At 41.6% G+C, this 13104-nt stretch overlaps 1 protein-coding gene across 1 annotated transcript in view; it reads right to left on the bottom strand.

Moving 5' to 3' along the window:
* Positions 1-13104, bottom strand: part of MYO3B (myosin IIIB) — a 406310-nt gene that overhangs the window by 380602 nt on the left and 12604 nt on the right. The window contains exons 2-4 of the mRNA XM_046018212.1: positions 7868-7872; positions 6876-7059; positions 5869-6003 (exon numbers count right to left, since the gene is read on the bottom strand). Of these exons, the coding sequence (XP_045874168.1) occupies positions 5869-6003; positions 6876-7059; positions 7868-7872 (324 nt within the window). The remainder of the gene's footprint in view (positions 1-5868; positions 6004-6875; positions 7060-7867; positions 7873-13104) is intronic.

Here is a 13104-nt window from a genome sequence, read left to right as displayed (position 1 = left end):
AAGAGGAAGGCAAAGCACTATAACACCTTCAAACAGAACCTCTCCTGAGCCTGGCTCTGGGAAGCACAAGCTTTGTTGAACTCCAAGTGCACTATTAAAATTCTACCAAGAGAAAATTTAAATTAAATGCTGGGTGATGATCCAAGCTAACTCAACCCTGGAATATTCCCCCAAAACGTCATTTTAGTCTCTCAAGTCCTACTTTAACTGTAGCCACTTTTGCAACAAACACAGTCTATTCAGCGATATTTTATATAGATAGCCAACTTATAAACTTTCTTCATAGCCCTAGAACCTATGAAGAGATTAAGAACAGCCATTTCCATAGCAGGATCAAAACAGAGCTGTGGATTTAAAAACAACAAAAGGATCCTACTTGGTAGGTGCCTTTTGTTCACTAAATGTCAGAATTTAAGAGCTGTGTCACTTCCTGTGATTCACAGAAACATAAAATTAAACTGCTCACGGTCCCTTTAGGGAAGCTGTCCTGTGAAATTGAAAAGCCCCCCAGTATAATTTTAAAGGGCAGCCTGTGGGTTACAGAAAAAGGACCTTGGGTCCTCTGTACAAAAAAGGAAAGCAGGGACACACTGACAATTATCTTCCCAGTGTAAATCTTCAGTGAGATGAAATGAACATTTTAAAAGCATGACAAGAAATTACATTTAAATGCATCAAATAAACAGTCCCCTTAGAATTCTAAGAAGGCAACCAAGCTTCCTGCCCCAGCCCTGAAAGTTGGCACCTGCAGCCCTTCCTTCTCACACACTCTGCCTGCCATCAGAGTCAAAAACAGAGGTGTGTCTCCATCCCTGCTTACTTCCCTACAGCCTCAGCATTCAGGAAATGTGGCAGCTGGATGCATCTAGAATTTAATGAGCATTTTGCTCCAAACCAAGAAAAATAGAAAAATCATTTATGTACCACATCTATTTTCTAAAACAGCACTGATTCAATCAATATTGATTCAATCACAGTATGTGCATTTGCTAAGATGGCCATAATTTCAAGCAATAAAATGTTCCTTGCTCAATAAGCCATCAACTTTCCTCCATGTTATTAAAGAATGGCCCATGCAGTACAATCACCAGAACTTTACTCTAGTCAAAGCTCCAACTTTCAAGTAGATTCTGTACTGGCATGTTAATTTGACCCAGTCAAATTGCAGAATTAAGAGGAATTTCTTGTCGGTGTCTTTTTGTTCGGTCGATTTTATCTTTCAAGGGTGTTGGGCTCAATAGGGAGCATAAAGCAAAAGCCAAGAATCATCATAATTACTCAGTAAGATGCCTTAGTGAGTAAGGAAAGGGTTAAGGTATAGGCAGGGAGAGATAGCAGGCCCTGAGTCCCCTGACACTGGCTTACATGACCAGGCTCACAGAAATCCCAAATTCGGAGAAATGCTGAGGAGTACAAAACCAGAGATAAGGGAACAAACCAGATCACCTGGTCCTGAATGTTAGCAAGTAATTTGGGGGGGGGGGGGGGCAGCTACATTGTAATCACAGAAAATGACAAGGGGTTATCAATAGTTCTTGCTCAAACCAACAGGGCACAAGAATCTCAAGGTCACAAGCTTCCCAGTTAGTTCTCAATAGAAGACTACCACTAAAACCCCACAGTGGCAACGCATTTGGGACCGCTTTGACTCTACGGAGATTTTTTTTCTATTTCTGCTCTCACCTTCACTTAATAAACTTTCACTTTGGGGCGCCTGGGTGGCTCAGGCCTTTAAGCATCTGCTTTCAACTCAGGTTATGATCTCGGGGTCCTGGGATTGAGCCTGGAGTTGGACTCCCAGTTCAACAGGAGCCTGCTTCTCTGTCTCCCTCTGTGCCCTTCCCCTTCATGCTCTTTCTCATGGTCATTTACTCTCTCTCTCTCTCAAATTAAAAATAAATAAGTAAATAAACTTTCACTTCACCTCACCCTTTTATATCCACAAGATTCATTCTTTGACTCCATAAGGCAAGAACCCTGCAGCCTTGTGACATTAGGAAGCACTGTGCTAGTGCTGCCTCCTCTCAATAAGGCCAGAACAACAGATTTTTTTCCTGCACACAGTTGGGGCAGATTGTATTTATTTTGCTGATACCAGGTGAAGTCAATGGCTTGCACTAGAACAATGAAAACTGTGTCACTTGCAACCCTAGAGTTCCAGTCAGAGTGCGGAGGTAGGTGGACCCTGAGACTCCCACCTCCCATCTCATCTTTCTCCAGGGCACTTGCTTATGGGGGGTGGGCAGAGTTCGTCCCACTCCTCAGCTTCTCTCTCTTGCTTTTGCTGAGGACACACAATACACGTACATAGGCTGTAACACTACTACATTTCAAAGTTCCTCCCTTCTCCACTCCCAAGGGTCCTGTAGCTTCCTCCTGCCCCCCAGCAACCCAGTTATTCTCCTTCTAGAACACTGCAGGAAGCCGCCATCTGAAGCAGTGCTTGCTAACCATCTCTGGCCAACCAAAATGTACTTGTCCTATGTTCCAAACCCTCAGAGCCCTGCTACAACACTGATTTGTTAATATGATAAACTTGGTTCATGTCACTGTATCAGTGGGTGAAAATGGGTTAAAGTATGACACTTGCAGTGATAACCAGCCCATACCAGACTTCCTAGGGCCTTAAAGAAAAGCAAAAACTGGACAAAGATGTCTCCCCTCACTTCAGCCTAGCTTAGTTAACTTAAACACAGATCTCTGATAGAAAAAAAAAAAACAGATTTTTTTAAAAAGCTAATTATTTTTATCAGGTTTTATAAATATTTCACTTTATAGACTCACTTATGTTCTCTAAACTTCAAACTATTTAGGATGAACATGTGATTCATGCTAAAATTAATAGTTTCTATCTGCCAAACATTTTACACTAAAAGGCAAAAAGAGAAAATGTAGTTTATACTTTAGCACCACACTAGGTATTTTTTCTAAGTATTATCTTTTTCTTAAAGGTCTAAATTCTTATATTTCGTTTAGGTGAGAGATAATAGGACTTACAGATTTTTAAAATTTAATATTTAGATTAAAACTTATTCACAAATTTTCCAAAACATTATTATATGTGTCTTTTCTCCACATCTTTCTGATACATAACTGTGTGTTGACTTTCTGCCAACAATTAGTAATGAATTTCAGAAATGATATTTTTATTTATTTTTGTTTTCAGAGTTGTGGTGACTTAAGGGGGTTATTAATAACATTTTCCTATCCTCTAGAATTCCTCTATAGAATAGCTTCTCCCTGGTCCTTTCATTTCATTCAGCAAGGGAAGAGCAAAAGTAACATAAATTTAATCTCAGTATACATAATGAGATGAACAATATTAAACAGACCATAAATTTGTTGTGTAAAGCTGCCTAAAAAAATTGCAGATAAAGCAAAATGGTCAGGGTGCTATATACACCCTCATGGTCTTTCTGCTGCATGTGTGGGGATGTGTGTGTATGTGTCCAGGAGCTGCTTTGATCACAGCCAGAGAGGCCGAGTCTGTGTTCCCAGGACCCAACAGGCAGTGCCACAGGCTGTAGCAAAACGTGAGTGTGACTTAAGTGGCGGTCCAACCAGTTCTGCCACAGGTAATTCCTTATGTAACCATAGGCATGTCACTCCTTCTCTGAGCTTCTATTCTTCAACTGAATACCAGGGGACTGACCTGAAGAAAAATCAAGGTTCCAGACAGTTCTAGGAGCCTAAGAGTCCCTTTTCTTATAAGCATATTATAGGTACTGGACACACCTAACCACCCAGCAGCCCGGCAAAGATGGCCCATTCCAGGACAAAAAAAAAAAAAACAACAACAAAAAACAAAAAACTAACAACATCTGGTTCTCCACCCTACCAACTTTGGCACGGGCCAAAACAACTTGCAAAAGGCATACATATCAGCATATTGTATTGCTGAGATATGAATAATTCAGTATCTCAAGGTAGCCTCACTATCTGCCTGTGGTCACCCTGAAAAAACAAGGAACAGTCTGCAAGGGAGCACTTGCATGAGGTTTATTAGTTCATAGTTCTGGGCTCCTTCTCATCTTTCAAGGCCATGTCCAGCCCTTTCCGGCTGCCTTGCCAATGCCTGAGGGGCTGATGTTCAGTCACTCCTCATCAGGAAGAGCATTTATTCTTAGGGGGCCACAGGTACGAGCCGCCCACCTGCCTGCCTGGTCACATCAAGGGGAGGCCCCTTTTAAGGCCTCAGAAAATTCTGGAAATTCCAGTCTTCCATGTTTGAATAGAGAGCCTTAATCAGTCAGCAAGTAAAAACGAACTGAAACTAAGATTTCTTGGTCACTGTTCTTCCATTATGAAATTGCAACAAGGTTTGAAACATGGAGATCCTTAAGAGCTGAAGAAGAATATAATCAGAGACCCTAGAAACAATACTTTGCATGTCCCAAGAAAAGCTGGATTTTAAAAATTAATGTTATTCTAGAACTCATTGGCAGGATAAAATATATATTCTCAGGGTGGCGGTAAGGAATAATAAAATCCAAAAGAAGATACTATAAGAATATATTCTATAGCAACCAGCCAACCAAATAGACAAAGATGATCTCTGTAAACCAAAACCCCTTACATATTTATATTCTGAGGAAGGCAATTGATTTGACAGAAACGTTCAAACTGGTTTCCCTGAAGATTATTCCAAATGAATATAACAAATGAATTCCCAGTACACAGTTGCCATGGCAGCCAGTAATATATTGTTCCATGCCCAGGCCCTCTCAGAGCCAGGCAAAAGATTGGGACAAGAAGCTAAAGATGTATGGAGACCTGACCTCTTGTTTTAGTGTTTCTCTCTTAAGCTTTCACATGTGTGCTTGTGCTGCTGGAGTACATATGTGAAGTCAGGCACAGAGGTATGTCTGTTCAGAGGAGTGGAATCCAGAACAAATCAAGGTGGCCCTAGTGAGCACAAGGCAACAGACCTATCCTAATATACTAATTTCATATATTGCTATTATTATGTCTTTCCCATTTTCAGTCTCACAAGGAATAGAGTTGTAGGGACTGACCCTTTTGCACCCAGATACACACATTCATTACTATTAATAAAAAAGAAAAAGGCAGGATTACAGTGTATACAGTGGTGGTCTTCCCAGATTCCTTCTTCAGAGCACATGCTGCCAGGAAGACTGCCTGCTCCCTGCTAGCAGCTCCTGGCAGTACCACTCACCAGGAACTTCCCCCAGCTACAGGGAACTGTTTCCACTTAGGTAACACCCCTCCCAAGGGAGCACCACAGCTGTGACTGACTGATGCAGAGATCCAATTCAGGACCGCTCTGCCATAGCATCCCAGCTCTCCATCTCCCAGAGAATGGGCAGCAGCCTCTTGCAACTATATTACCATTCCGCGTCTCCCTTGCCCAGTCCTGCCTTCCTCACTTCCACCCAGGTCCAGCTCCTGTAAGAACTCTCCAATAAATCTGCCACACGTGACACTCAGAGTCTGTTTGAAGGGAACCCAATCTAAGCTAAAGATTAATGAACATGAATGGGCTAATCCAGATTTGCCGAGCCAAATAAACCTTGGGTTAGCAATTTTTGAAAATGAGTTGCAATCAATTGGAACATGTTTTCTGTGAAACGTTCCCGGTTTAAGGAAAAAAATAGCCTTTTCCAACTGCATTCCTGTATTCACTCTGGATGAGAAGAAGTTATTAAACCTTTGAAGCAGAGAAACATGAACATTTTAAACAACCTACCTATAAGAACTGCAGAGGAGAAAGTCACATCTGTAAGGTACTTGTGACACACAGGAGGGACCAACTCCTCACCTGAGTATCTTACACTCTTTAGGCAACAATGCATCTGCTTGTCCCTGGTGCTCTGTTTAAATGGATGGTTACCCAACGGGGCCTCTTACCTCCAGGACCAGCCACAGCTGTCCTCCCACACAGTGATCCGCTTTGTAAAACATCCCATAAAATTTTACAACATTGGGATGATTTGGAAGAAACTGCAAAATGTTGTATTCTGCTTCAATCTCTTCATCCATATCCTAAACAGGGTAAAAAATGCACGCTGGATTAAGTCTAACATCTGAGGAAGGGTACAGGTATGATATAATTTAATAAAATATATTTATTCTGTATTTTAATGTCATTACTGTATCTTGAAAATAGCTAACAATAGGCATTCACATCCAAATAAAAGCTTCTAATTATTATATCAATAAAATGTCCTTATTACATCCTTTCTTCTTCAATAACACTACTAAAAATATCTATTTTTATTTTAAAATGTCTAAATTTTCAAAGCAGTTAAGGAGAAGTAGCTTGAAGGGACCCAACTTAGCTTAGGACAACTTATAACCTCACTGTGCCAGACAGCTTCCAGCATTACAATGTGTTCAGTGCTCTGAAAGAAGATGAATGAATGCCACAAATCTAGACCACCCTGCAACTTAGAAAGAGACTAGACTCGGTGGGAGGTTGGGGGAACCAGCTGGTGGGTAATAGGGAAGGACGTGTTGCATGGAGCACTGGGTGTTGTGCAAAAACAATGAATACTGTTACGCTGAAAAAAATAAATAAATAAATAAATAAAATACCAAAAAAAAAAAAAGAAAAGAAAGAGACTAGACTCTGCATAAGGGAGTGAGAAACATAACCACATAACCCTTTCCTAGAAAATAACTTTTGAAGAACTCAGAGGGTCAAAACCAAAACACAGTAAAATGGACAAGAAACAGAAATCCAAAGAATTTTTCAACTCTAAATGAAGTCCGCTCATTCAGATAAGCTGACAAATCATGACTCATTTTGAATTTCATGCCAGGTTTCATGAAAATCATAACTAAAACCAGGAAAGAAGTTGAAAGCTTAATGTGTATGAATTATATTGTGGTTGCAATTTACTACCATTACTTACACTGATTGGATCCAAAATTTTTACTGCAGCCAGGCTCCCATCTCTCTTGTTGGTTACCTTGTAGACCTTGCCATAGGTGCCTTTACCTATGGTCTCTATAATTTCCCAGGTATCAGTGGGATCTGGAAGTGACTCAAGTCCAAGCATTGTGGGGTTATAATGAAACAATCCATACAGATGTTTCCTGATGGGGAAAAAAGTTTGTTATGTGCAACAGATCACAGGATTGGGGGCAGTGGGCTTTCAAAACAAGAATATTCTTTTTTTTTAAAAAAAGGATGTTATTTATTTGAGAGACAGAGATTGAGGGAGCATGAGCAGAGGAATAGGCAGAGGGAAAGAGAGAAGCAGACTTCCCGCTGAGCAAGGACCACCCCACCCCCCCAACGTAGGGCTGGATCCAGAACGCTGAGATCATGACCTGAGCCGAAGTCAGAAGCTTAACCCACTAAGCCACCCAGCTGCCCATCAGAACAAGAATATTCTTATTTCTTAATTAGCAACATTATGGTACGTTTTCTTTTTATTTTCCCCTTTTAAGTAGATTACAAAAAAAGTATTTGAAGCCTTGTAAGTAATGGGGGCATAAGGTGGAGGAATGGGCAACATGACTCTGATATATCTTTTAAAACAATGATTATAAATGATTAGATTATATAACCCCTAGAGGAAGGAGCCAAAGGGCCAAAACGGTTGCTACTCGGGGAAGAGTCTGAAAGCTAAAGGTCTAAGATCTTTGTGCTCAGGTTCTGGTAACCATGAGCAGGCCTCCCTGATGGTCACTGGACTCCAGTCTCCAACTTCCATGTGCAAAGTCTAGACTGCTAGGAAGGAGGATCTGGTGCTTCCACCAGGCATTAATCAATGTACAGCACCCAATCCTGACCAGGTCTTGGGTCCTGTGAGGATTAGTTAAGCTCAGACTCCAACTATACAGCAATAGCCTAGTGTGGGAACCACACTGAGTACTTAACCAGGAGCTGCAAACTCACTTTGCCTATTTAATAAGAACACAACCCTGTGGAGTTCAAGTACTTTAAGCACCACCAGGAAGTTTGACAGGCAAATTAAGTCATCCAGGACTAATCCCATGAGAAAAGCCCCCTTAACTTCAGTTGCTCCCTGAAGAAGGGTCTAACCCTCTAACCAGGGTTAGAAACCTGGTCTGTTTCTAACTGCAGGGGAGGGACCAATCTGGCTCCAACAACAAGAGTCACGGCATCCAATCCCCACACAGTGGCCTGGAGGCCATCGACCATGAGCACTTCTGCCTCATCCTGGACATCCCAATTTGCACTTCTAATTCTGATTATTTTCTATACTGCAACCTCCCAAGGTGCAGCCTTCTGACCTGGCACAACAATCCAGTTTTCATCCCTACCCTTTATGACAGGAGCATTTCAAAGATAATGAAAACCAAAACAAAATAAAATCCCAGTGAATATGGGGTTGATGCCGGAAAGAACCTGTCCTTTCAGATCTCACCTGGCAGGCACACCAAGTTTCCAAAGGAGCCTACAATCAGCACCTCAAGAACCCAGGCAAGGTTGGCCCTGGGCTGAGGAGCTGACCCCAAAAGACTGACTGGACCCCAAACAACTCCTGCCTTTCATCTGCTCATTTCAAGATTCCAATAAATTCCAGCCTTTTCTCCAGGCCAATGTTTTACAAAAAATCTTTCTTACCACATGTTTCGCTATTTTTGCCATCTGTACAGTACCTATGCTATTAGTTATTAAATATGTTTAATATTTTTTACTGGATGATTACACTCAAAACAATAAAGAGTTATTCAAAAGTTCAGCCAGATACTGCTACCCATGCTTGCGCTTTCAAAATAAAAAGGCTGGGGGAGACAGATTATCAAATAATGGAAGGGAATTACAGACAAGCACAAAGTATTCCTTAACATCATCAGAAGACCAGGAAAAAAAAATGAGCAAGGAAATAAATTTGTCTCTATGTGTTTCAGTGTTCTTTATCGTGGGATCCCCAAAACCTCTCAACACCTTGAGAACTGTTCCAGGCCTAGCTTCTATAACAGCAAAAAGTTGGACCAGACGGGAGTATTAGTCAAGGCCAGACAGGCTTAGGGGGTACTGGGTAGTGAAATGTGTTTCCTGGAGAGAAGAATCTGGCCCATCAGCTAGATGGACTCACTTTACACTTGCCAGTGTAGTCTCTGTTCCTCCACCAGCCGGCACACTCACATCTGGGTTCAGTGTCCTGACAGTTGTGCTCAAGTCAATTTGTCTGCATGATCCTGGCCCTTCCCTGACCAACCCTGAGACGTGAACTGGCTACTCATCTCTCTGTCCCTTGGTTTCTTCATCTGCATCATGGAACTGCTGCTATTGGTGATGCAACCCACTTCACAGAGTTGCTATTAGGATTTGGAGATGGAGAGAGAATAAAGTGAGCATAATGAGAGCCCAGAGAGGGCAGCTGCCATCATAAAAGAATAGTACCAAGTTCTGCTTCAGAATAGGCAAGGCTTAATGGTTTCCTGTTTTGTTTTATCTCACTTTTAGCCATGAACTAAATGAGAACCAAATTAGTTTTACTCCAATCAGTTAATAGTTTCAGACAAATGGCTGGAATTTGGTGTGTGCAAATGAAATTAAATCACAGAATGTGGCATCAGGAGAGGACCCTGGAGGCCACTGAATCCAGTGGTTTTCTAATGATTTGGGACCACAAAACCCTTTTGTTAAATTCAATCTCACTTTGTTAAATTCAAGCTGAAAGAAGCAGCGCAGGTCTGGCTGAGGCAGGCTGGGGATCCCTGTGCCTCCATGGGAGATATGTAGGGTGACTAACCATCCTGGTTCGCCTAGGACTGCTTTAGCACTGAAAATCCCATGTCCTGGGAAGCCTTTCAGAACTGGGAAAACTGAGATAGTCTCTAAAGCCTCCTCAGAGCATTATTTAAAAAACAAAACAAAACACTGTTCAAGCTCCCCCGTTCCACCTCCCCACTCCCTGTTATATACTAAATTGTATCCCCCCAAATTTATATGTTGAAGTCCTAACCTCCAGTACCTCCAAATATGACTATATTTGGAGATGTCTTTACAGAGGTAATTAAGGGAAAATGAGGTCATATGCAGAGCACTAATCCAATATGACTGGTATCCTTATAAGAGATTAGGACACAGACATACACAGAAAGAAGACCATGTGAAGACCTAGAGGGAAGATGGTCATACACAAGCCAAGGAGAGAGACAGAAAGATCTTGCCAATACCTTTATCTCAGACTTCAACCTCCAGAACTGTGAGGAAATTCTGTTGTTTGAGCCACCCAGTCTGGGGAATTTTGTTATAGCAGCCCTAGCAAACTAGTGCACTCCCATTTTACAGATGAAGAAAATAAAACCCAGATTGGTGTCACAACTGTTTATAGGCAAAGCAAGAATGGGAATCCAGGACTCCCTGGGCCTGATCCTGTGATCTTTGTCCCACAGAATAGAATGAAGGGAGTCAGCTGGTTAACAATGGTCCTGTCTGACCAACTGCACCAAATATGCAAAAGTTCTGTGGTGGGATTACTCCCAATCACATGGAGCCTAAATGCCCCACAGACCTAATAGATGGCAATCTCTGTTCCCCCAGAACAAAAACAACTTACTTGGAGGAACTCATCTACAGTTAGCACCAATGATGGGTGAACAAAGAGAGGACCAGCTTCCACCACCATGCCCATCACGTCTGTCTGGGCATCCATAGATAAGGTTAAATAAATGTGCAACAGAACATTTGCACAATAACACGGTTGCCTGTCCTTCTCTCTTTAAAATCAATACCTGACTCTATCAACTGTCTGACAATTGATTAAATAGTCCCAACAGTGGCTACTTATACAGCTCTATAAATGTGGTAGTAATCTGCTCTGAGGGGGCAGCTGGACTAGCCCTGCTGAGAGCCAAAAAGCTGCTCCTGTTCAGAATATTAACCTTGGGGGAGACCGCACTTCTGTCTATGTCTGTGTCTGGGGTGTGACAGACAGAGCTGAACCTCATGGAAACAGCCATGAGTGCAGGGATGATCCCAACACCTCAGGACTGTGCAGAACATCAGAAGTCCCTGCAGGGGCACCTGGGCTTCCTGCAAGCCCTGAAACAGGACCCCAGTCATTTATTTGGACTAGAAATGAAGGGGTAACTTTAGGAGGCCACAAAACTCAGGTTATACAGGCTACTGTCTTTGAAAGACAAACAGGATTAGTCTGTCTCAGCAGAAGAAAGTGATACAGCTCTCAGCGCAGGGTAGGCTCGAGCAGCTCACAAACCAATCAGAGGTCCTATCCGCCTACACACGTCTATGTGTGCAGTTGCTCTAAAGCAAAGACTCGACGAACACTCTCTGGTTTTGCATTGTGTGAAAAGGGGTTATACCATATTAAAGGAATATATTCCTATCTTTGTCACACATGATTAGCCAATTATCTAGGAGACAGCCAAACCTCTCATTATTTAAGCCAAGGGAGAGACAGATTCATTGATTTAGTAAGAGACTTTACCCTTATGGTAACACAGTCTCTTGGAAGTTAAGAATAATTGTCCTTTTTCTTGTTTTGTTCTGTTGTGAGGAGGTAAACTTGCAGAGCTCAGAAGCCACATCCCCTTATGGTAGTTGAGAATATCTTTCTGTGGATGAAGACTAATGGACCAAACATGACTTGCTGCTTGCAGTTAACAGCAGGGACAGGGCTCACACCACCAGAGAGCAGCTCAGTTCCGGATCCCTCTTCCCACCAGAAGTGGGGGCTTGCCCATGTTACACACCACACTGCAGTGAGGAGCTTCCCATGCGGCCATAAAGTAATAGCTCAGTGGCTGCTTTATCTTACCAGAATTGAATGTTTAGACTTCCTCAGGAGTTTGGGTTTCAATTATCAGCAGACAAAGTACTTCAAAAAATAAGCTATGGAATATCCATAGTCAGGTTTTGTCAAACATGATTCCACAGATTTCTAGTTTCATACATATACACAAAGTCAGACCTTATGCTTCCTAAAGGAAGAACATCCCGCTACCTAAGAAATGGTATTGCCAAAAAAATTAAACCCAAATCTCATCAAGCTTCTTAATTACCAATTTACACGAATAAAAAAGGGCAGGATGGTCACATCATAGTACATAGAACTGTCAATCACTGGGGCGCCTGGGTGGCTCAGTGGATTAAGCCGCTGCCTTCGGCTCAGGTCATGATCTCAGGGTCCTGGGATCGAGCCCCGCATCGGGCTCTCTGCTCCACAGGGAGCCTGCTTCCTCCTCTCTCTCTGCCTGCCTCTCTGCCTGCTTGTGATCTCTCTCTCCGTCAAATAAATAAATAAAATCTTTAAAAAAAAAAAAAAAAAACTGTCAATCACTATATTGTACCTCTGAAACTAATGTAACATTGTGTGTCAACTATATTTCAATAAAAAAGGCAGAGCCCATGTTAAATAATACAGTCTATATACAATAAGCAAAATCCAGACTTAAATCTCTCCAAGAAACTCTCTAAGACAAATGATTCAATATTCTCCAAAAATAAGCTGCAAATAAAAATAAATTGAGAAGGATAACCTCAGGATTAAAAGAGGCTTATAATACATATCAACTATGAAATAAAATGTGGATTCACAAAAAAACATTAAATTATAACATTTATAAGATACTCAGATCACCAATTAGTTATTTAATTATTTAGTTATTTAATTAAGGAAGGAATTTTTAATTTTGTTTTAGTTGTTATAATTGTATTTGTGCGGTTGTTTTTTTTTTTTGGTGGGTTGTTTTTTTTTTTAAGATTTTATTTATTTATTTGACAGACAGAGATCACAAGCAGGCAGAGAGGCAGGCAGAGGGGAAGCAGAGAGTCCAATGTGGACCTTGATCCCAGGACCCTGAGATCATGACCCAAGCCGAAAGCAGAGGCTTAACCCACTGATCCATCCAGGCACCCCTGTGGCTATGTTTTCAAAAAGGTTCCTTATTGGAGTGCTTGGATGGCTCAGTCGCTCAGGTCATCATCCCAGGTCCTAGGATTAAGCCCCACTGGGCTCCCTGCTCAGTAAGGAGTCTGCTTCTCCCTCTCTCTCTGCCCTCCCCACCACTTGTGCCCTCTCTCCTTTCTCTCTCTCTTTCTATCAAATAAATAAAATCTTTTTTTTTTTTTTTTTTTTTTTTTTTTTAAGATTTTATTTATTTATTTGACAGAGAGAGATCACAAGTAGATAGAGA

The sequence above is a fragment of the Meles meles genome, chromosome 9 (genome assembly GCF_922984935.1).
Source record: "Meles meles chromosome 9, mMelMel3.1 paternal haplotype, whole genome shotgun sequence".
NCBI lineage: Eukaryota > Metazoa > Chordata > Mammalia > Carnivora > Mustelidae > Meles > Meles meles.
This window is presented reverse-complemented; position numbering and strand designations above follow the sequence as displayed.